Source organism: Trachemys scripta, chromosome 6 (assembly GCF_013100865.1).
Source record: "Trachemys scripta elegans isolate TJP31775 chromosome 6, CAS_Tse_1.0, whole genome shotgun sequence".
Classification (NCBI taxonomy): domain Eukaryota; kingdom Metazoa; phylum Chordata; order Testudines; family Emydidae; genus Trachemys; species Trachemys scripta.
Window position 1 is genome coordinate 3,185,459 of NC_048303.1, and position 24,085 is coordinate 3,209,543.

A 24,085-nucleotide genomic window follows, 5' to 3' on the forward strand; every position below is an offset into this window, starting at 1 on the left:
GAAAGGGTGTTATGTTTGACTGTAGTTTGTTTTGTTTCATTGTCAGCACTTCCCAAATATTTCTAAACCATTTATTAAAGGGATGTACTTCCTTGCAACTCTGAACCAGTAAGTTGTACGTACTCTTCTTGTCTGTCCAAAACACACTTGAAGAGTATCAAAACAGTATCTTGTTCTTGTTTACAAATAGATTAAATTATTTTTTTATTTCTACAGCATCATAGATGTTCCTGGAGCTTTACAGGCAAATACAACAGATCCTTGTCACGCTTACGCTTCAAGTTAGACTAGGTGTAACAAGAAGAGCAGTGTGATATGGGGGAGGAAGAAAAGGGAATTGAAAGATGCACAGAGTGTTACCTTAGTTGCATACAAGCCATTAGCTCCTTTATTATTTTCTATTGGACTTTGTGTCTGCAGGTTTTTTTTTTTTTCTTCAGCTAGCAGTTCTTCATTCTTGACTAATAAAGCCATTGAGCTGGAAATCTGAATGTGAAAAACCCTATAAAGAGGGCTAGAATGGAGGTCATCTACCCAAAATAAGTGAGCCGTGAGGAAGAGGCTTCATCAGGGTTGTTGATGATGTTCCAGGCATGGGCAAAAGCACAGGGTTGTAAGAGGAGATCGCCATGGGATTATAAAGACATGCTGTGTTGGTAGAGCATAGGGTGGAAGTGGGCCAGTTAGGAGAGGAACAGAGATGTAGGCAAAGGTTGGGAAGGGCCTTGAAAGTGAGGACAAGGAGTTCAAAATTGATGTGGAAGAAGATTGGAATCAATGCGGGAGATTCAAAGAGGGGGGGTGACAGACCAGTGGGTGCAAAAAAAAAAAAAAAGTGACAATAGATAAATAAACAAAGGAATGTCACTCATTAAAAATCTACTAGTGAAAATCTTAGACCTGCCAAAGGAAAGATGGCATGGCTTTACCAATGCCTGTGGAATTTACTCCAATAGTCAAGTCAAGCGGGTCACTAAGTCATCAGTACCAATTCCTCACACATTGGTAAATTGACTGGAATGTGCTGCTTTGCCTTAAAGTCTCTCTGTTCCTGAATCAAATACGTGGGGTTGTGTGTGCTGGAATTCCTTTCTGATTGGCTTTTTCTAACTTGCAGCTACTTCATCAGTTCCAACGTCTAAGACAGAAACCTCTCCCTCGCTACCTACTGCGGGGTCTCTGCCTAGCACGGCGTCCTCCACTGCTTCGCTTCTGCCTTCAGCTCCACAGCACACAGCAACGTTACCCAGCTTGCCCCAGTCCAGTGACTTGGCCAGCAGCTCACTCTCCCAGTTAAGCAGGTACAGTAGGAGGACAAAGGAAAACGGGTTGAATTTGGGCTTAGTGGCAGTGTGCGCAGGATAGAAATGGGTCAGTGTACAAGGTGACTCCAGGTAAATGCGGCCCCCTCTCTTGTTTTAAGCTGAACTAGGACAGGTATTCATAAGAGATCCAGGATAATGTTTCTGGTTGGAATATAAGAACCACATGCTACATTTCAGCGGTACTGTGCCCACAGATCTCTGTTCTTGGAGTCTCATAGATTTAGCAGCAATATCCTATTTAAAGATCTGCTGCTTCAACGTAGCTTATAGTGGATTCCAAATGACGCTCATACCTTCATTTGGTGTTTTTGCTGCCTTGTCCACAGCACCAGCTATTGATTTGGCCAGTTTTTTAGCCTATAAAAATCCAGTTCTTTAGCAGTTGCTTTTCTGACCATTTTTAAATGTTGTAGATGTTTAAATGTGTGACAATCAAGGATTTAAAGTAAAAAATGTCAACATTGGGACTGAGGGCTGAGTGGTTCCGAGTGCTTCTTGCTAAGATCCTTCCTTGAGGAAATGTGAACTATCAGATTGAAGCTCTGGGAAGTTCTGTCCATTGCCACTCAGCTCTTCTGTGCCAGCTGTTTGCTTCTCACGGCACATTATTAAAGCTTCGCTCTTGAACCGGTGTCGTCATGAGTCTGTATTAATTATATAAACTACTTAAGCTGTTTGACCTCTGCACTTTATTTATTGAATTTAGCGATGGATTGAACCAGGACCTAATGGCTCTTGTCCATCTCCCAGCTAGTGCATGGTCATGCCCTGTTGGACAGCCAGTGTTGAGTGAAGTCTTAAATGCCTCAAGTAATTGGAATTATTCCTTTCACCTGAGACTCGATCTCTCACATTTTTACTGTACCACCTTTCATCCAAAAGGGATCCAAAACGCTTCACAAACGATGAGCGAGGTGCCTGGCTAGAAATTTGGGTTTAGGTGTGCATGATGTGGGGCAGACGTGGAGTAACCTGAAAAGACAGTGATGCCTGATTTCCAAGCACATATCTGACTTGCATGTGCAGACAGCCCTTGAATCTGAGTCTTTTCAGTAGTGGGCCCCCTGATGAATCAAGGTGTCGAGGGAATGTGCATTTCAAAAACTACCTGTGCATGACTGAACCATTTCCCTCCTTCTGCCACAGTGTCTCCTCATCCTGGTGGCTGCAGGAGCGGGAGGCACTAAAAGTCTTAGTGAAATTGGTCTGTAAAGCTGCAGAGGTGTATGCTGGTCCTCCTCCTTGACATGCCTCAAAGGGCCTGGTCCTGAATTAGGAAATGCCCTACAGTATTAACTTTCAGTCTGGTTATAAACACCACTGGTGCCTCTCCAAAGAAAATGCCTGTATTTAATCATGGTCAGGACACTCATTGACATGCATGGGGCTTTCTTAATACCAGAATTCTGAAGGGAGCGTATAGACGTGTGAGTGGTGACCAGACCTGTTTGAACTGCTTTACTCTTCTGGACGGTTGGCTTTATTTGTGGTGGTTGCATTTTGCTTGCCCTTTATTTTGCTGGGGTGGCATTAGTTTTGGGGTGGGAGGAAAGGTGAAGCTGTTGGTCATTTACAATGCTTAAGAACAAGCTTTAGTCACCTGCCAAGAAGGCTTTTATAGATCTGGTGTTGCTGTTAGCACTGTAAGCTTGGAGGTGGGACTCCTTGATTGATAGAAAACAAGTAGTTGTGGGAAGAATGAATGTACTCCCTAAAAGCAGAATTACTACAAGAGTCCATTTCCACTATTTACAAAAATGTTGAGCCTTTCCCCTGAAGATAAACTAGCTGAGTTGTGCTAGATGTGGGGGGACAGTCTAACTCGAGGAGGAGAAAAACAAAACAATGCAGTACAAGAAATGAGAGTTGATTTAAAAAAGTTAAGGTTAGGAGTTTGAGAATGGCTGGCTTGCCTGAAAATGTAGGAACTGGGAAGACAGTATTCCTTCTGCTGAGGCATCAGAAGATTCACATCTAGCAGGAAGAATGTGGATTAATTTCAGCTAGGAGACTTCTGAGGAGTAACTCTGCCTCCGAGAACTGTCCTAATGTATGCGAACCCCTGATGGTGAGAAACAAGCTCTTTACTGTTGCAAAAGGAGCTGATCATTTGTTGATTTCATGGCTGAGTTCTGTCCTTTATAACTCTATAGCTCTCAGGAGAGATGAGGCTTTTCCTTTGTAAACAAGATGAGGGATTTTGGTCTTTAAATCATCTGATGAAATGAAGTGTACTTTGGCAATCAATTTTTTTAAATTCAGAAAGTGGAGACCTGCCTAAAGCTGTGAAGGTTTGAGAGCTCAGAAGTTGCAATCCTAGCTTGAAGTGTCTACATGACATACAGATACATGCAAACTCCTATTGTTTAGTCTTTTTTTTATTTGAACCACTCTTCCTGTATCTTCTCACTGTATTTCTACCTAGAATTTCGATAGTGGATATTCTGTGTGATGGACACTTTAACATGCTCTGATTACCAGAGTTTTACTGTGTTTGAATATTTTAAAACATAATGGGAATTAGTTTGTATATGAGAGCAACAAGGTGGGTGAGGTAATATTTTATTGGACCAACTTCTGTTGGTGAAAGACAAACTTTTGAGTTCCACAGAGCTCTTCTTCAGAAGTTGGTCCAATAAAAGATATTACCTCACCCACACACTCACTCTCTTTAATCCTGTGACCAATATGGCTACAACAACACTACAGATAACAATAGAAGCTATGTAGTATTATGTATGCATATTGTGAGTGATTAAAATGGATTTGGAGGCTCGGTGGTGTGATTTCAGTTTGATGCTGGAATTCCCTTTTGGTATTCTAGGTGACAAGTGTTCTTCCTGCTTTTACTTCACCATTTTTAATCTACACTTCTTTGGTCCCCATTTTCCTGAAGGTGTTGAGACCATTAGCAGAATTGTGGTGTTAATACTCAGTAATGTTCATTAGTGGGGTCAGTATTATGCAGAAGGGATTCTATTTCTATTATAAATGGCTTGTCATTACTTTGGCAACTCAATAAGAAACTTTTACTCATTTAAAACATGAGAAATTTACAAGCACTAGTGAGCAGTGTCTTCCTGTCAGCCACAATGACTTTCTTATAACACTGAGAGGAGGGTAGTTAATTGCCATTCTCCACTGTTAAATGATCTTTGACGTTACGTTGCTTTTGATTCCAGAACTGGTTTTCTGTATATATCAATAACTTATTTTTAGTGTTAAAATAAATCACTAAAACATTAAAAAGTATTTTAAATGCTTTTATAATGTTCAGTTGTGAGAAATTTCAGGATGATTAGTCTGTTTAGTTTTATTGATTAATCCTTTAAAATTTGTCTTTCTAGTTCCCTCTCCAATCATCAGAACAGCCTCTCCTCTGCTGCAGCGCTGTCTGCGAGCACCTCACATGCGGTAAGTCCTGTTTGAATCATAACAGCTATTAAGTCTACATTGTTGTCTGCAGTGTTGAAATATGTTATCTACTTACGCTAAACAATCTGTTCCGCATTGCATTTAGTTGTGACACTCTGAGTATGTTTCGCAGACCTGAAGAAGAGCTCTGTGTAAGCTCGAAAGCTGGTCTCTCTGACCAACAGTAGTTGGTCCAATAAAAGATTTTACCTCACCCACCTTGTCTCATTAAATCTACAGTCAGCTTTCCTGATAAAGGTTTAAGATGCCTGTCAAGCTGTCTGGAGTGGTACCGGCCTCAGGGCAGACTGCTAAGAAGCAGGGCACAAATCTCAAACTGGTTTTGAATTCTATCCTTAGATTTCACCAACCAAATATCAAGTGTGAACTCCTAAAGCACTATTACAGCCTTAACATGGAGTCACAGACAGGCCCCTTGGTAATCTCCTCTATCTTGCCACCCATGCAAGCTTGCCTTTGTGAGAGATGGTCCCTTACACCAAAAGTCAATATTCAGGTTACTCCCAGTCCCAAAAGCCTAGTCACTTACCCAGGTCAATTGCATCTTAAATTCTATATCAAAGACAACACTTGTAGCCAATCCTATAATAAACTAATAAAAATAAAGGAGTTATTTACAAGGTTAAAGCAGGTAAACATACACACAAATGAGTTAGTTAGAATGCTAGAAGCTCCTATTATAAGCAAGCTCTGTAAGTCCTTTAGAGCTAACCCATACCAAGCACTGGGGATCTTTTGCTTGCCCCTCAGAGTCCAAGCAGCATAAAAGACCCAGTTTCTTCTTGTCAGGGATTTTTATTCCCTTCCTCCCAGAGTTCAAGCTGATGGGATCAACTTATGCACAGGTCTCCTCTTCATGGGGATAGAAGGAGGAATGCAGTTAACAAAGTCTTTGTCCTTTGATGCTTAACAGTGGCTCATTTGGTTTCAGTTAGTCTTTTTGTGTACAGTACCTAACACCTTCTATAGGAAGCCAGCCTTTACATTAGTTAATGCTTCTTTCCTGTTTGGTGAGTTACACAGTTACAGATGCAATGCAAACTCTTAACATTTGTACCCCACGTTATTAGGTTATATTAAGTGAGATTAATAAGCAACATCCTACAAGCATTTCATAAAGTCTAAACATATTTTTATAAATCGAATACCTATTTTAATAACATTAACACGCAGGTGAGCCAGACTGGTTTCCAGCTATGCATTCATCAGTGTTTAATTGGGGCCTAGGCATGAGCTGACACCTGGTCTGCCAGTGTCACAGTGCCCAGGGACTGAGACAAGTGCTTTATCTCACTAGGGAAGAGGGGCAATTTCCCAGCTCTCTAGTAGTATCAAGAGCTCCTCTCTGGTGCTGGCGGCTTGTGATTGATCGGACATAAAAGCTGTCAATGGTCTAGCACTGAATTTTGCCCATCCTATCCCTCAGACAAATGTAGCCGCAGAGGAAACTTCCATGTAAGGGAGTAGAGAGAGAGAGAGACATTTTTGCCACAAGTTGCATTAAAAAGTCATAGTAAAGTAGCTGTTTGAAGCTGCTCCGAAGTTTTGAGTGTTATTACTAACTTCAGTGGAGTTGTTAGCAGGCAGTGTGCAAGTGACATGCGCTAAGGTGTATGAAGAACGCCATGTAACACGTGTTTCTGGAATGTGTCGCATGGGTATTACCATCATCTGCATACGTCTGTGTGTTTCTGGTAACAAGGCAACCCGTATTGAACAGATGTGGTTATACTAGTGCTAAATAGAAAGACAGTTGCCGTCTTGCTCTGTGGTGGGCTGCCCCTGTGTATGCAACCCCAAAATGGCATATGGATTGGTTATGGTTAGTAGAGGGGTTTTCTGTATGGGTTCAGTATATGTAGTAAGTGTGTTAGAAACCATTACATCATCCCTAGTCGGTAAGTACGGTTTTATCTGGCATATTGGGGAAATGGGGGGGTGCCAGTTAGTGAAAAATGCCGTTTAACTAAGAGGGAGGGAGTTTGTGTATGGGAGGGGGTACGGGGTGCCGGATCCGGGGGCCGCTCACCTTAGGCGGCTCCCTGCAAGCGGCGACCTGCCCCAACTGCTCCTAGGCGGAGGCATGGCAGGCAGCTTTGCACTCTGCCCCGACCCCACCCCAAGCACTGGCTCTGCAGCTCCCATTGGCTGGGAACCATGGCCAATGGGAGCTGCGAGGGCAGTGCCAGCGTGCAGAGCTGCCTAGGATCGCCTCCACTGAGGAGCAACCAGGACAGGTCGCTGCCTGTGGGGAGCCACCCAAGGTGAGCGGCCCCCTCAGATAGGGCACCGCCCTCTCCCACATCCAAACTCCCTCCCAGAGCCCACGCTCTGCACCCCCTCTCGCGCCCCAACCTCCTGCCGGCCCTGCGCCAAGCGGACTAGAAACCAGTGTATCAACGAAGATCAGAAATGCTGGTTTATAGAGCTTTCCCGTTGGTCAAGTGCCAGATAAAACAGCTTTTACTGTACCTTGAAATCTCTTACTTAGCAGAACGTTCCCTCTTCCCATTCTCTGTTGAGCTTTAGCTTTGCCGTTATGGCACTTGTGTTGCACTCGACACTATGTCTGGCTTGCATATCAGTTTAACACATTTCCTCCACTCCCACTAAGGGCATCACAGTGTTTAAGTTTGCATTTCGCTTTTAATTTTTGCAAGTGGCCTGAAGAAATCCTATTAGCAGGGGCCCTTTAAAGCAAATATCCCTTTCCTTAGATAAACTCCTAGACGCTTGCAAAGATGATATAAATGTGACCGTATCTAAGTTAAAAGGATCATTCTGGTGAGAGCCAAAATGACCTTAGTTAACCTAATAAAAAAGCAACTGACCCACAGATATATAATTCCAACTCAGGCCTGGTGACTTGCGTTTCATTCTCATGGGGTAGGTTTATAGAACCTCTTAATGGAATTATAGCCTTTGGCGTACTGGTCCCTGTTGCGTATGTATATAATACAGATGAGAATGCTAGGATTCTCTTGCACATGCTGCTGTTACCTAAAAGGTTAGGTGGTGTTTGTTTTGCAGTGTGGTTTGTCCGCTCTGTGATCCCCATTCTTTTTGTCTCCTTTCTAGCACACCAGTGTGGAGAGCACAGCTTCACTCCAGCCCTCAACAACCTTTTCAACTGCTTCAACCTCAGCCACTAGCACCACATCCTCAGTTGTCAGCATGGCAAGCAGTATGAACACTACAAACAGCCTTGGCCTGAGCGTTACCAGTGTGTCTATGCCAGCTGCTTCTACACGGGCAGCTCCCTTAGTGTCTTCAGGTTCGCAATATTAACAAATCACATGAATAGACAGAGGACTTCAGTCTGCAGGTTGTCAGTTGAGCACCACGCCAGCAATAACTACGCTAAGAAATATACACTCTTTAAAGACTTGCATTTTTCAGCATGCTTTACATGCTGGCCTATGAAATAAAGTTGCCTGCTTTTATGTGTTGGGAATATTTGATGGGTAATAATTAGCATTTATGTAGCATGTTCTATCTTCAGAAAGCTTTATAGATGATACCCAGAGCTGCTCCTGATTTAGTCAATGTGGACCTGTAGAGAATTGGTTTGCAAACTAAGCAACACGGTCAGCTCTTGGCTTTATTCACATTAGCTTTTACTTCTAACTTCCCCCTGCAGTCCAAGTTCAGGTGGCAGTGTCAGAATCCACTGCAATTCCAGCCTTCATTACCCCATGCCAAAGCATTGCTGCCTTGGTGACTGAGGAGAAGAGGCTCTGGATTCATGCGTTGCCCATGTCACTGCAAACGGCTCTGCTAGGAGAAAGAATGCCCGAAACACCCAGGGCAGTTCATTTTGTGCAGGGGGTGGCGGCTCTCGTCCCTTTCAGAGAAGGGAGATGAGTTGTCTTGTGCTCAAATGGAAGCAGTACTGAAGTTCACTGCTGGCTTTAGCTGCCAAAAGGAAATGTGATGGGTCAGGATATCCCTTAGGGGAAAGTGGTGAAGGAACGGGACATTCTGGCTGAATCATGTGCACAAACGTTTCTCTCTTCCCTTTCCCACTCATACTGCCAGTGGAGATTCTAATTACTGGCCAGACAAAGTGCATTTCTCACCCCATGGTCCTCAGCACAGCCCAGCTTCATAGCATTATGACCTCTCCTCTTCGCTCTTCCTGGCCATAGCTGAAGCCAGCAGTACCCACAAAAGAGAGCTATGATGCTATTGATGACTAGTGATTTCCATCTGATTGACAGCAGAGCGGAAAGTCAGAGCAGCGAGGTTGCTATCTGTTGCAGTGAGACTGAGGCCTGGACTCTTCCTCTGAAAAGGGACTAAGGGAGGGAGCAATGGGTCCATAACCCTTTCCATCATTTCAGACTCCTACTAACCTGAGAACTAATCCACCAAACCCAGACTGATCTCCGGGATGGAACCATGTTCTTTACCTCTGGGCCTGTGTAGGATCCTTATCTCTTAGTATGTCTGGTCCCTTAGCTAACAGGGTGTCTGTTATCATGTTCAGGCCCTCTTTCAAGTATTATTAGCTTGCAGTTTTTATTCACCATTCCTCTTAAGCATATCTCTGCTGTCTAGACACTGTGAGTTCAGCCTTCAGGGCAGGCCAACAAACTTGGCTCAGGGCTAAAGCCTTTACTTTGAGGCTTATTAAAATTTTTGTATTTTGATTCTACAGGCAAAGCTCCCCCCAACCTGCCCCAAGGTGTACCACCCTTGTTGCATAACCAGTATATTGTGGGACCTGGAGGACTCCTGCCTGCCTACCCAGTAAGCAACTTCATTGTACCTGCCGTAGATTACTTAACTCCTTGATGCCAATGGGTCTTACAGACCTGCCGCTGTCTATGCCAGGGTGTCTTTTTTTGGCATGTGTTGCATGTGGAATCCTGGACTCGTTGCTCCAGGTGCTGAAGAAGGGTATGGGAAGTATATTCAGTGCAGGTTTGCAATTCATTGCTAAATTCAAAACTGACTGTTTGAAAATCCTTGATTATGGGGTCAATTCTGCTTCCACTGAAAAGTGGGAGTTTTGCCATGGACTTTAATGGGATCAGTATTAGGCCCTTTCAGTTGAAATAGAATCATTTGAGTTAAATGTTTGACTTTCTGGGCTGGATTGGGCGTGCTGTACTCAAAACCAGCCACTTGTCCTGACACCTGTATTTTCAGATAGATGTCAGCATGCTTTGGAACAGACTTCATCTCAGTGGCTGCAGAGTCCAGTCTCCTCAGTTGGACGCTCTGGCCTACCACTAGTTCTTTTCCTTCTTCACCGAAGGGAGGGAATAGTCATTCTTCAGTTCTAACCTAGAAATAAACGATTGTATCTTGCAAACTTAAGGCACGTTCACTGAATCTTGGAGCACTATGTACCAGGGAGCAGTAATAGCAAACAATGCAGTTAAGAGGGTTGATTAGCTCCTAGCTCTGAATGTCTTGTGGTTGTTTCCAGTAAACTGTGTGCCCTTGAGAACTGTACTGACTACACAGTCTTCAGACTTCAAATCTCAGAGTGCTAATGACCATGGAAAATGAGGATTTGTAATTGATATGTCAACCCAACTTTAACTGCGCTAGCCCTTGGAAATAGAACTATATATCTTGATAGTACAAGATCTACAATAGCCTGGTGTTTTTAAAATAGGCTGGGTCTAGATTAATCTCTCTCTTAAACCCCCCAAATTGGCCAGTATTAGGGAAAAGTGTTATAATGTTGTTGTATTTTTATCTGTCTTCAAGCAGATCTATGGTTATGACGATCTTCAGATGCTCCAATCCAGGCTGCCAATGGTAAGTAAATGAACCAAATGGCTTGCTTTCACTGTGAGTTAATCTTGTAGTCTTTCTGCCCAGGAGAAACCACTTCAGTTTATGGTGATTTTTAAGAGCTTCCCTTGCGGCTGTCCTACTTCCATGAAGCTGCTGATGTATTCTAGCTGCTCAAGTATCTCCTTTCAGTGCGATTACCTTAAGGTTCTTCTTCGAGTAACACACCTACGGGCACTCCACTTCCGATGTGCATGTGCCTCTCGAGCCCCTGATTGGAGATTTCTAGCTAGCAGTGACCGTTCAGCCCTCACACATGCCTTAAGCCTCCTCGTCTCAGGCCATGTCTACACTACAGGGGGAGATCGATCTAAGTCGGGGTGGGCAAACTTTTTGGCCCGAGGGCCACATCGGGGAATAGAAATTGTATGGCGGGCCATGAATGCTCACAAAATTGGGGTTGGTATGCAGGAAGGGGTGAGGGTTCTGGTTGGGGGTGCAGGCTCTAGGGTGGGGCTGGGGATGAGAGGTTTGGGGTGCAGGAGGGTGCTCCGTGCTGGGATCGAGGGGTTTGGAGAGCAGGAGTGGGATCAGGGCTGGGACAGGGGTTGGGTTTTGGAGAGAGGCTCAGGGGTGCAGGCTCCAAGCGGCGCTTACCTCAAGCAGCTCCCGGAAGCAGTGGCATGTCCTTTCTCCCGCTCCTAGATGTGGAGCAGCCTGCGACCCTCGGAGTGGGGCCATGCCGCGGATTCTGGGAGCTGTGTGGCGGTCCCCAACCTGGCGCCCTGGCTGGAGCCCTGGAGTGGGGCCGAGCCGCGTGGTGCTGCCCCCGACCCAGCTCCCCAGCAGGAACACACGAGCCAGCTTAAAATGGCTCGTGGGCCAGATCCTGCCTGCGGGCTGTAGTTTGCTCATCCCTGATATAAGTTACGCAACTTCAGCTACAAGAATAATGTAGCTGAAGTCAATGTACTTAGATCTACTTACTGCAGGGTCCACACTATGCTATATCGATGGGAGATGCTCTCCCGTCGACTCCCCTTGCGCTTTTTGTTCAGGTGAAGTACAGGAGTTGATGGGAGAGCGACCTGTGATCGATCGTCACATGTCGATCCTCCGGTAAGTGTAGACGAGCCCTAAGGCCTGGTCTATACTACCCGCCTGAATCGGCGGGTAGAAATCGACCTCTCGGGGATCGATTTATCGCGTTCCGTCGGGACGCGACAATCGATCCCCGAATCGGCGCTCTAACTCCACCAGCGGAGGTGGTAGTAAGCGCCGCCGACAAAAAGCGGCAGAAGTCGATTTTGCCGCCGTCCTCACAACGGGGTAAGTCGGCTGTAATACGTCGAATTCAGCTACGCTATTCACGTAGCTGAATTTGCGTATCTTAAATCGACTCCCCGCTGTAGTGTAGATGTACCCTCAGACACCGACGCTACGTAGCGGTGAGTGGGTGAACCGCCCTCAGTTCCTTCTCTACTGCCTCGGCCAAGAACATACTCTGCCTTCTGTTTTTTATTGCAGTTAGGTAGCTTTATAGTTGTAGGTTAGTGTTTAGTATTTACTATTGTTACTTGGTTTTTAGATGTGAGGATTGTCTTTCTCTTTCCCTCCAGGCAACTTGTCTTGTCTTGGCGGGGCATTACTGGCTTGCCAGGCTTCAAACGCTGCCTCTCTTGCTGGGAGGCTATACCGATAAGCAATGGGCAGGCACTCCAAATGTTTGTTGCCTGGGGCAGTCCCAAGTCTCCCAGGAGTGTTTCTTCTGCTTGGCACTTAAGTCCAGGGCAAGGAAGAACAGGGAGATAAAGCTCAGACCACAGGACCCTCTGTTGCTTTTTACAGATTCAGACTAACACGGCTACCCCTCTAAAGCTCAGACTATTAGCCATGGAACGATCTTTTCAACCATCGTCTGAGCTAGGTCAGGAGATTCTCCTCTCTCCCCCATACATCCATCCCCAGACAGATCTGGCACCCCGTCAGCCTCTGGGCAGGCTTGCCTAAGCAAGAGAAGTCTTTGGAGCTCACTGGGAAGACTCCCAGAAAGAGAAGCAAGGACTCCCACTCTAAGGAGCCAGATCCCCGTTGAGATCCTTGGTCTCTGAGAGTATCGTTGAGGCCAAGGACTCTTCCTCCGGGACCGACATGACTGTGAAGCCCCAGAGCTCCAAGAACAAGAAGCACATCTCCGATAGCGTACCGGTACCCTCCACCAGTGAGGAAGGCAAGCACAGGATACCATCGAGTTCTGCTGTACCATCAGTACTGGGGTCCTTTCTAGTACCACAGAAATTCTGATACTTGAGGGACCTCTTGGTGTCGGATGAACAGAGTCTATCAGAGTTGTTGACAGGTACTGAGCACCACTCGGTACCAAGAACTTGGTCTCTGAGCGGCCATCCTGTGGCACAGGGCTCTCCTCCATCTTCAACAGCTGCCCCCCTCCCTCCATGGGAGGATGTGGGGGAAGACCGCTTTCAAAAGGTCTCTTTGACTTGAGTGATGGGTTTTCCTACATACCCATTTGGGAATTGCCTTTTGGCCAGCTGCAGGGAGGACCTTGAAGGTCACCAAGGGAAATGGAACCAGCCTTGCATACTAAACCCACTTTCTTCTGGAGCCCTGCAATGGCTATATTGGGACCCATGGGCCAACTGTCAGTAGCAATGTACCAAACCATTGGTACAGTACCGCAGGGAGACGAGGGTTTCATATCTTCCCCTCCCCATCGACCACCCCCACAGGAGGAGACATTTGAGGAGCAGGAGGGTAGGGCAGATAAAGAAGCCACCCTTTAGACTCCCATTTCATTGTCGTTGCTGGATGAGGCCTTTATGCCTCCACGACCTTCCATGGCCGACGACTTCAGGCAGCTTCAGGACCTCATTAGAAGGGTAGCAGCCACTCAGCTGATCACTCTGGAGGAAGTCAAGGATCTGCAACACAAACTGCTCAATATTTTGCAGTACGCTTCACCCTCCAGAGTGGTGCTACCTATTAAATAATGAGGCTCTCCTCACCTGGCTAAGATGGTGTAGCAAGCGCCTGCCACTATTCCACCAATGTGCAAAAAGGTGGATAAGAAACACCTACGTGTGCTTCAGAGTAGCAGCCGTGTTAGTCTGTATCCGCAAAAAGAAGAACAGGAGTACTTGTGGCACCTTAGAGACTAACAAATTTATTAGAACATAAGCTTTCGTGGACTACAGCCCACTTCTTCGGATGCATATATGCACTCTAAGGTGCCACAAGTACTCCTGTTCTTCTTTCTACGTGTGCTTAAGGATTCTGACCACCACCTAACTCCCTAGTAGTTGATGTAGTGAATGAACGGGGTAGGCAGCAATTTTCAGGATCTACCCTCATGACAAGGACCAAAAGCAGCTGGATCTCTGGATGAAAGTCATACTTGTCCTCAACCCTGCAGTTCCGGATCACAAACTATCAGGCGGTCATAGCCAAATACTACTTGACTAATTACAACAGGCTTGCAGCCTTTATTGAAAGCTGGCACATGACTGTGAGGAGCAATTCCAGTCCATAGTTATGAAGTTGTTGGCCAGAATGGCTCTCCGAGTGTCCTTTATATGCTGTAGGCACTGCTGCCAGCTCTATCTCAATAGCGGGGTAGTTATGCTCAGGATGTCATGGCTTCAACTTTCAGGGTTTCCAAGAGAGGTTCAAAACATAGTAGAGGATTTCTCCTTCTCAGAGACAATGAATGACTCCCGGCACACGTTGAAGGGTTCCAGGGCTGCCCTGTGTTCCCTGGGCATTGGACACACCTATGAGCAAGAAACGTTTCAGTAGTTTGAGTGCCCAGAGGTCATGCCCTACTCAGTTCTTGGGGTACACTAGACCTTGGGAAGGTCTCAGGAAGAGGGAGAGATTTCAGAGGAAGATAGCTGCCCAACTGCCCTCCATGACCATTCAGGTGTCATCTAAACAGCAGTTTTGATAGGTTGGTCAGGGGTTTAAATCCTCCCACTCCTCTGGATGTACAGTTGTGCCTTTTAGCCCACTTCCTTCCCTTTGGGGACTACCTTGTCCATTTTCACCAGGAACCACAGACCAGTGGGTCTTGGAGGTCATAACATTTGAGCTATACCATCCATTTTATGTCACACACTTCCTTCCACTCCCCTTCCCATACTTCTTCAGGGATCCCTCTCATGAGCTTCTGTTGAGGCAAGAGGTGGACTCCCTCCTCTGATAGGAGCAGTAGAACTGGTCCCCTTTCTTTCTATTCAAAATATTTCCTAGTGCCAAAGGAGGACAGAGGTTGGAGGCCGAGCGTAGATCTAAGGCTGTTGAACAAATGTAAAGCCTCAGAAGTTCAGGCTGGTGATTCTGGCAACTATAATTCCTTTACTGGATGAAGGGGATTGCTTTTTGGCCCTCGACTTACAAGACGCCTACTTTCCATATAACTGTTTGCCTACTGCACAGGAAATACCTACTATTCACAATGGGCCAAGATCACTTCCTGTATCAAGTGCTCCCCTTAAGCCTATCCTCGGCCTCGAGGATGTTTTCAAAGGTTCTAGCAGGCATGGCGGCTTTCCTTCAGCAGGAAGTGATCCTGGTCTTCCCATACCCTGCTCCTTTGAGGCAGTGCTGGTTTCCACCCACATGGCTCTTGCTCTGTTCCAGGAATTGGGCCTACAGCTGAAAATAAATAAATCCATATTGCTACAGGTACAAAGGATACAGTTTATAGGGGTGTACTTTGACTCATTGACAGCCAAAGTGTACCTCCGTTTAGACAGATTTGTGATCTTGTCAAGTCTGGCAGAACATTTCAGGGGACCACGATAAGGAATTGTCTTCAACTCTTGGGCCATATGGTAGCTTACACCCTTGTGGCCAATCTCGTAAGGCTGTGCCTTCACTGTGTCCAGGATTGGTTCAGAACAACCGACTCTTCGAGGAGACACACCTTGGACAGACAGGTGACTGTCCCCTTGCATATAAAGAACTCTCTAAACTGGCGGAAGAAGCAACTCCACGTCTGTGCGGGCATCCCTTTCTGTCACCCAACCCTGTCAGTGACTCTCTGACACATCCCTTTTACGTTGGGGAGCCCACCTGGAGACACGGTTCAGGGCAGATGGACAGACCATGAGGCCAGTCTCCACATCAGCCTATTGGAGATCAGGGCAGTCAGAAACACTTATCTCCATTTCCTGCCCCTCATCGGGGCAAGGCAATCAGGGTCATGACAGACAGCCCATCGTTCATGTTCTACATCAACAAACAGGAAGGAGCAAGATCCCCTCCTTGTGCTCTGAAGCCATAGAGCTCTGGAACTGGTATATAGTCCACTATGTCCAGCTTTCAGCAGTCTCTCTCTCAGGTATCTAGAACATCACAGCCAATGCCCTCAGCAGACTCTTCTCCCGTGACTATGAATGGGAGCTGGACAGTCAGGTTCTCCACAGCATATTTCAGATGTGGACTGTCAGAGGATGATATCTTCACCACTTCAAGGAACAGGAAGTGCCCTCTCTTTTTGACTTTCTTCTACCAGGGAAGAAGAGTCTGTTCTATGCCTTTCCCCCAACGCCCCTAAATCTAAATGTGCTGAACAAGATCAGGCAGGACAAGGCCAGGGTTATCCTCATAGTATCTACCTGACTGAGATAAGCCTGGTACCTTTACCTCCTTCAACTATGTGTCTATCCATCAGTCAAGCTCCTGACCATGCCTCATCTCCTGTCTCATGATGTGGGTTGCACGTATCACTGTAACCGAGCAGTTCTACGCCTCAGGGTGTGGCTCCTGGATGGTTCTGGGGAATAGAGGCTTCCTGCTTTACGGAGGTGCAACAGGTGTTCGTTAAACAGTAGAAAACATCAGCCCACACCACCTGCCTGCAGCAATGGAAGAGATTTGTTCATTGGTGTGGTCGTTGTTACCTCCAGCCTGGATTGGTTCCCCTTTCCCTCCTCCTAGATTACCTGCTGAATCTGAAGACATCTGGGAGATCCATCAGTTCAGTCAAGGTACACCTAGCCGCCTTTCATTTTCTGGTTGAGGGAGTCTTTTTGCTCACCTGGTATAGTCCAGATTTATTAAGGGTCTGGGTAATCTCTTTCCCCCACATTAGACACCCCACTCCATCCTCAGACCTCAACCCTGGTTCTGAGACCTCCATTTGAACCAATGGTAACTTGCTCCCTATTCATTTATCTGTGAAGATGGTCTTCCGATTGCCATCATGTTGGCTCATAGGATGAGATTGGAGCCTTGATGGCAGATTCCTCCTCCCCCTCAAGGACCCCATATTAATCTTTAATGATACGGTCTCTTTATGCCACATCCTGAGTTCCTACCAAAGGGTACATCAGATTTGTATCTTAACCAGTTTGTCCATCTACTACCATAGCAGTATTTTTTCCTGAAACATTATCCTTCTCAGCTGGAATCCTATTTTCATAATCTGGACATTTGAAAGCAGTTTAGGATATTGCCTAGACTTTGCATCTCCTTTTCAGCTAGATCTAAAGGGGCTCCTAGCTCTGCTCAGACTTTTGAAATGGATATTGGGATGTATCTTTCCCTGTTACGAGTCTGCAAGTTGTCAGCTCCCCTCCTCCTCCTCCCCTAGGATGAGAGCACATTCAGCCAGACCACAGGCAACATCTACTGCATTTTTAAGAGTGCTCCAGTACTAGAGGTGTGTAGAGCTGCTTCTTGGACTTCAGTCCATACATTTCCAAAGCATTACTCCTTGCTCTATGCCATCAGATATGACGGGGCACTTGGCTTTGCAATACTACCTTCAGTTCTGGACTCTGATCCGAAGTTCCCTCTTTCTTCTGGGAAGTCACCTGAAGTGAAGCACCTATAGGGATGCTACTCCAAGAAGGAAGAGTTACTCACCCCGTGCAGTAACTGGTTCTTCAAGATGTGTGTCCCTCTGTGTGCTCCACTCTCCGGCCTCCTTCGCCACTGCTGCTGTCGTTCCCTAGGGAAAGCCTGGGTAGAGAAGGAACTGAGGGTGGTTTGCCTGCACATCTCTTATATAGCTTCGCGCTCTGCCACAAGGAGGCATAGGGTGCATGCACAGTCGTGCACTGCTCACTAGAAATCTCCGATCAAGAACTCAAGAAGTGCATGCACCCCTGAAGTGGAGCACCAATAGGGAACACATCTCGAAGCACAACAGTTACTGCACACAGTGAGTAACCCTTCCTTTTTCCACATCACAAATTGAACAGAAATTAAAGTGCGCTCCTCATCGGTGAGTGGGGAAACCTTCTCTGGTAGGTATAAGAGAATCTGTCCGGTTTTGTGGCTGTTGCTAATTCGAGCTGTGGTGAAATTGGCCAGATTGGGTTCTTCGGCTGTGGGTCTGGATCATCTGTTGCTGGGATTGAGAGTGAACATCTGCCTGAGCAGCAACAAGAATCTTGTGACTATCAGTGAGGCGCAAGAAGTGGAGCACCAACTGAAAATGGCAGTGCTGTTGTACTGTAAATGTCGGCCTGTTCAGGAAAGCAGAGTACCAGAGTTGACAGAGGAAAGACCAAAAGGACAGAGCAAGAGTGCCGCTGTTCCCCCTCTTAGTCACAAGACGGTTGTGCAGAGAGGATTGGGGGAGTTTCCTGCCCTTCTTTCAGCATCGAGAGGATGGGGGCGAGTGTGGTGCAGATAGTTGTAAGACAGGTTGAGGCAGGGTTTGGTTTTTAGTCAGGAAGGGGAGCTGGCTTCCCACCAAGGTTTCCAGGGGTAGTGACATCTTTCACATCAAGCCTCTTGCGTCACAACATCAGTGAAATAATTGGGGGGTTCGAATTACATTTTCAGACTTGGTGGGGAAAGCACGCAAGAAAGTTTAGCTGCCCTTGTATTGACCCCCTTACAACCAGCAGCCCCGAGCCAGACTCTGCCTGTGGCAACCGTTCCAAGAAGTGGGTGTCTGGCGAAGAGGGCTTGGTGGTGCTCCTGCAGCCAGGTGGGGAGAGGAATAGACTGCCAGGAGACTACAGTCCTCTTGCTGGGATCATCAGGCATTGGGACTAAACAAGGGGAAGGCCAAAGGATGGACACTGAATGTATTCGTCTGTGCTCTTAGTAGCTGTGAAGCCTTGTAAGGCAATTACATGCTTTCTTTAGTAATATGTGGAAAACACATGCAATTGGGAGGCGCTGGTCAGCTTAGAATAATCATTGTCTGCTGTTTTGTGGCTTCCTGACTTGCCCAGCTTCCAAACATCCAGGAAGTTGGCAAACATAAAGACCATATTCAAACTTATTGTCATCTGGGCCTAAGCTCTCTGTTAGATTGAACTGTTCTACAAGCCAGGAAACAAAGCTTGGTGTATCTCATGGGTGAACAAAACCTGTTTTTAAATATGGGAAAGAGAGCCAAGGACACTAATTTCTTTCCCCTGGGGAAGGGCAGGGTGGGATAGCTCAGTGGTTTGAGCATTGGCCTGCTAAACCCAGTGTTGAGAGTGCAATCCTTGAGGGGGCCACTTAGGGATCTGGGGCAAAAATCTGTCTGGGGATTGGTTCTGCTTTGAGCAGGGGGTTGGAGTAGATGACCTCCTGAGGTCCCTTCCAACCCTGATCTTCTATGATAGGGTTACCATAAGTCCGGATTTCCCCGGACACGTCCGGCTTTTTGGTGCTCTAATCCCCGTCTGGGGGGAATTTCCAAAGAGCTGGACATGTCCGGGGAAATAGGGAGGCATAAGCCAGGGTCTGCCCAGCACGATCTGCCGGGTCCGCAGCGCAGCCCAGCTGCCCCAGCTACAATGCTCAGGTGGGGAACGGGAGGGCTCGGGCTTACCTCGTGGGCGGGGACCCCCCCGGTCACTGGGGGACCTTTCCTGTGACCCTGTTGCCCCGCACAGCTTGGAACCTGGCGCCGCAGGAGCTGTTTCCAGCGGGGACAGACAGGCCGGGGAACGTGCTCGGGGGTAGGAAGGAAGCTGTGGCCGGGGCTGCAGGGACCCGTGCTGCCAAGCGTCTGAAGCCCCCAGCAGGCAGAGGCTGCCGGGTGAGCGGGGGAGCAGGGCAGGGCAGGCGGGGGGTGCAGAGGCTGCAGGGTGAGTGGGGAGCAGGGCTCACAGAGGCTGCAGGGGCGGGGGGGTGCAGGGGCTGCAGGGCAAGTGAGGAGCAGGGTCACAGAGGCTGCCGGGGCGAGGGGGGCAGGGGCTGCAGGGTGAGTGGGGAGCAGGGCTCACAGAGGCTGCAGGGGCGAGGGGGCAGGGGCTGCAGGGTGAGTGGGGAGCAGGGCGCACAGAGGCTGCAGGGGCGAGGGGGGCAGGGGCTGCAGGGCGAGTGGGGAGCAGGGCGCACAGAGGCTGCAGGGGGGCGTAGGAGCAGGGTAGGCGGCGGGCACAGAGGCTGTAGGGCGAGTGGGGAGCAGGGCTCACAGAGGCTGCAGGGGCAGGGGGGTGCAGGGGCAGGGCAGGCGGGGGGCGCAGGGGCTGCGGGGTGAATGGGGAGCAGGGAAGCACTTAGCAACCCCCAACCAAGATCAGAGCGGAAGGGAGGAGGGGGAATGCAGGGTGCTCAGAGGAAGGGGCGGGGTTAAGGCAGGGCTGGGGCGGAGTTGGGGCAGGGCCAGGCCCCCGTGGAGTGTCCCCTTTTTTCAGTGTTGAAATATGGTAACCCTATTCTATGATTCTAGGGTTAAAATATTAAAATGTTCCAGCAATGGATAGGAAAACCAGAGAATTCACTTTTCATTCATATTGCATGCAGACATGGGTCCCAGAGTAGGGGCTTAGCAAAAATGGAGAAATGGGGTTTTTTCCTTTCCCTGGATCTCTGCTGGTGGGGATTCCCTCAAACAAACCAGCATGAAAAGGCACCCCAAGAGCCTTTCCTACAGGACCCAGAGCCCAACTAACCATAGCATCTTGGCTTCTGTTTGTGTCCTCCTTGTCTTGGTCTGAGTATGAGAAGAGTCTTTAAAAATAATGTAAAATGTTTATGTTCAGCCTAGCTAAAGAACACCCTGATGCATTTCCTGGCAATGCTTGTCCTCTTTTGACTCTCAACCTGATTTTTCACACATCTTCCACCCCTTGTGGATCTGATGATATTCAGGAAGTCTCTAATTTTGCTTCCAATTTCCATCCATTATGATTCTGCCCTACCTTTGTTTTTCCTGAAAACTATTATTTCCGGTCAGATCATATTGTGTCTGTCTTCTGTGTCTTTCCTTAGACCAGTGATACTCAGACTGAGACTCACAAGCTGCAAGTGGCTCTTTAATGTGTCTCCTGCGGCTTTGTAGCACATGATAGTAAGAGAGTGGGATTTAATTAACCAATCAGGATGCTTTTACGATGTTGTTAAGCAATTGTAATTGATAAAATAATACTTGGTCAGTAATTTTGCTGTGAGAATTTTATTTTTAGATATATAAAGTAAATGAAACAGTGAATTCACACTACTGCGGTTCTTTTGGGTAATGTTAATCGCTAATTTGGTTCCTTGAATCACTGAGGTCTGAGTATCACTGCCTTAGATCAATACAAGTTACATTCAGCTCATAAACATTATGTGAGGCTCACAAGAGCATATGCAATAGACTACAGTCATTCCAACCAGTTCCTCAATTTTTTTAGTTCCTCAATTTTTTAGCCATTCTTTTATTTTAAATAAATAAATAAATATAGATGTGACAGTCTCCATTCCCACAATCAGGATAAGTTTGACAATGCACAAAGAAAATAAATAGTTATAAATATATAAATATAGATGTGACAGTCTCCATTCCCACAATCAGGAGAAGTTTGACAATGCATAAAGAAAATAAATAACAATTGCAAAATATTTTTCCCCTCCACCTGTGTTTGGCCTCTAAAATATTTCTTAGCTTTTGGATAAGACTTCGTACACAGTACATGAAGTACATTCATATAGTTTTGAAGATTTTTCCTCTTCAGAGCATTTTAAACAATCAGCCCCACCTGCTGAAGTTTATGGTATAATCCCCAGTTTACCGATGGCAAATGGAGTCAAATACATTGACTTGAAAAGGGTCACAAAGTCCATATTAGAGTTTAAGCTTGAGGTCAGATGGTTTCCTGCTCCCAGTTCGCTGCTTCACCCAAACTTCTCAAATGTTCATAGTAAAATGTTTGTCGCCTACTTTTGCATCCTAACGGTGAGCTTGTCAATATATTGAAAACACCTCTGCCCTTCCTCTCTGACAATCTCCCAGGCACAGGTGCTGTATTTCTTTTCCGTAAGAAAATCTTGGATCCTCTGGAAGTATTTCTTCAGTCTCAGAATGTTGGCCCCGGCCTTTGTAGGTAGGCATGTCTCGAGGCGTTCGGTCTGCAGAGCGAGCCCATTTAGGAAACTCTGCACCTTTCTTCTTTCCCAGCCAGTTTGGGTCAGGTTCCTGCTGAAGATGCCGAAGAGCTGCTGGAGAATTTCATGGATGGCCATCTTGGCATGTTGTTGAAATTTGGGCTTCAGAACCTTCTCAGGAAACTGGAAGGCTGTCTTGTCTTCCAGACACTTCAAAGGAAACTTCCCACCCATGTTTTGCAGCAGTTGTAGACTGTACCAGTTAAATTTGCTTTGCTGGTGACGAAGCAGGTTACAGTCCATCGACATGACTCCAGCGGAGAACAGCAGTACCAGGCAAATCTGCCACAGGAATCCTTGAGACTTGGTAGCCATGATGATAATGTTTCACACAGCTTATGCCAGAGTACTTGTAGCTTGTTAGATGTCTGCGGTCTACTGTGCATGCCTTCCATGTCCCTGAATTTATTTGGTGGGATGTTGTTCCTTTCATCATTTTTTGATTCTCTAAAATTTCCCTGTTTTCATTTTCACTTTCCAACTGGCGACTTAAGTGTCTTCTGAAACTTCCATACCAATGTCCATGTTTCCCCCAGGGGATGTTAAACATCTCCTCTCTGTGCAGCATTATTAGAGGCCCTGGGTGTTTGACCTCTGACCTTTGTGTGTTCTGTGCAGCATGTACTGCTAAACTACGCTCTGAAATATTTAAACAGCTCAGGCACTAGGGTTCTTAATCATAGTAAGATTCCGTTTTGTTTTTTCAATAGGAAATCTGAATTCTTTCAGGCATGTGACATAGACATATGACTGCAGCCTTCGTACCTGTCAAACTCTGAAGCTGAGCAGGGATACATGGTATTGGTATTGGAATTCCAGATCTTTGAAGAGATCTGAGCACTCTGTAGGGAGCACTGTTGGTGATTCAGTAGGAGTCAGGTTCATCCCGAGGTATTAGAGGACCTTGCTTGGAGGAGGCCCCTTGGTGGAAAGAATGTAATTATTACTCTTGTGGAAAGTGTGGGGGCCTGTCTCAGTGCTTGCTGGGCCCAGTCTGGACACTGTGGTGCGCTTCCCTTTGAGTCTCTGTTGCACCAGTGTCTGAGTGTGTATATATAGTGTCTCAGGGTCATTGTACTGTTGGCAATGCTGCCTTTCAGATGAGCTGCAAAACCAATGTGTTGACCATTTGAGGTCATTACAAATCCTGAAGTAACCTCTGCAAAGGATTGAGGTGATATCCTTTTGGTTTTTGGCCAGATTCTGAATGAGGCTGTTACATTCTACCTCTGTAAATTCCTACTTTTAAATTGAAATATGCTTAATAGTAGGCTGGTGGAACACAGTATGAACATATAATATTCAAGATAGTCCAGGGAGATTTTCTTTGTAGCTAAAGGCTGTCAGGTGTTTCAGGCTCTAAATTGTAGGCTTTCTTTTTAAATGTCTTATAAAATATGTTGTATGTAGTGTTGCTGTAGCTATATCGGTCCCAGGATAGTAGAGAGAGAAGGTAGGTCAGGTCCAACTTCTCTTGATGAGAGAGAGAGAGAGAGAGAGGTTTTGAGCTTACACAGTGAAAGCTTCTTTCTTTCACCAACAGAAGTTGGTCCAATAAGATATTATCTCACCCTCCTTATCTTTATAAAATATATTGAATACAGTAGAACCCCATTTATCTGACCCTTCATTCTGGCTCTCAGTATTAACCGAACAACCAGCACACGCAGGTCCAGAAGCGGGAGACCTCTCCTGTGGCCACTAGATGGCATTGCAGCCTAGCACTTTCCCATTCTCTGGATTATTGGAATTTTTGATGATCCAATCTGGCTCCGGTCCCAATAAGATCTGATATCTGATAAACGGGGTTCTGCTGCATTTACCTTCGTAAAAACTAATTCCAAACAAATTGTTTCATGGGGATTTAAAACTTCCCCTCTGTGGCATTTGCAGCCCAAGCTTTGCTGTAGTGTGACAGTTCATGAGATCTAGAAAGTGAAACTGGCTAAAAGGAAAGTGAAATTGAGAGCTCACTGTAGAAACTTGGGAAGGGGAAAAGTGATCATCATAGATGATGAAAAGTAAATGATTTTTAAAATTCTTTTCTTAAATAAGCATATCGGAAACAAATAAGAATTTGTATTAAAATGGATGGGGTTTAAGCTACTGTACTTAATGTCCTTTAAAGAGCACATTTGTAAACTAGACATAATGGGAGCAACTGAGGGGAGACAGTCCCCAACCCTCACTCGGTCAAATGGTTGTTACACAGAGAGATCGTGGAT

General features: G+C 46.4%; 2 protein-coding genes and 1 non-coding gene across 4 annotated transcripts in view; 2 read left to right on the top strand and 1 right to left on the bottom strand.

Moving 5' to 3' along the window:
• UBAP2 (ubiquitin associated protein 2) overlaps nt 1–24,085 on the top strand; it is a gene marked incomplete at its 5' end in the record, with an annotated part of 53,558 nt that overhangs the window by 17,052 nt on the left and 12,421 nt on the right. Inside the window, 5 exon segments of one of the 2 annotated variants that reach the window (XM_034773010.1) lie at nt 1,118–1,301; nt 4,673–4,739; nt 7,839–8,034; nt 9,421–9,512; nt 10,485–10,535. In XM_034773010.1, the coding sequence (XP_034628901.1) occupies nt 1,118–1,301; nt 4,673–4,739; nt 7,839–8,034; nt 9,421–9,512; nt 10,485–10,535 (590 nt within the window). 2 annotated transcript variants of the gene reach the window in all.
• LOC117879709 lies at nt 2,297–2,379 on the top strand. The gene has a single exon (XR_004646364.1). It is a non-coding gene; the product is annotated as a small nucleolar RNA SNORD121A (small nucleolar RNA).
• LOC117878676 (interferon beta-like) lies at nt 21,328–22,175 on the bottom strand. Its single transcript, XM_034773013.1, has one exon. It carries the CDS (start codon nt 22,173–22,175, stop codon nt 21,633–21,635), a length of 543 nt encoding a protein of 180 aa, XP_034628904.1. The 3' UTR covers nt 21,328–21,632.

Bases quoted from the DNA above. Each gene is read 5' to 3' on its own strand.
- LOC117878676 (XM_034773013.1), bottom strand. From the start codon at position 22,175: ATGGCTACCAAGTCTCAAGGATTCCTGTGGCAGATTTGCCTGGTACTG.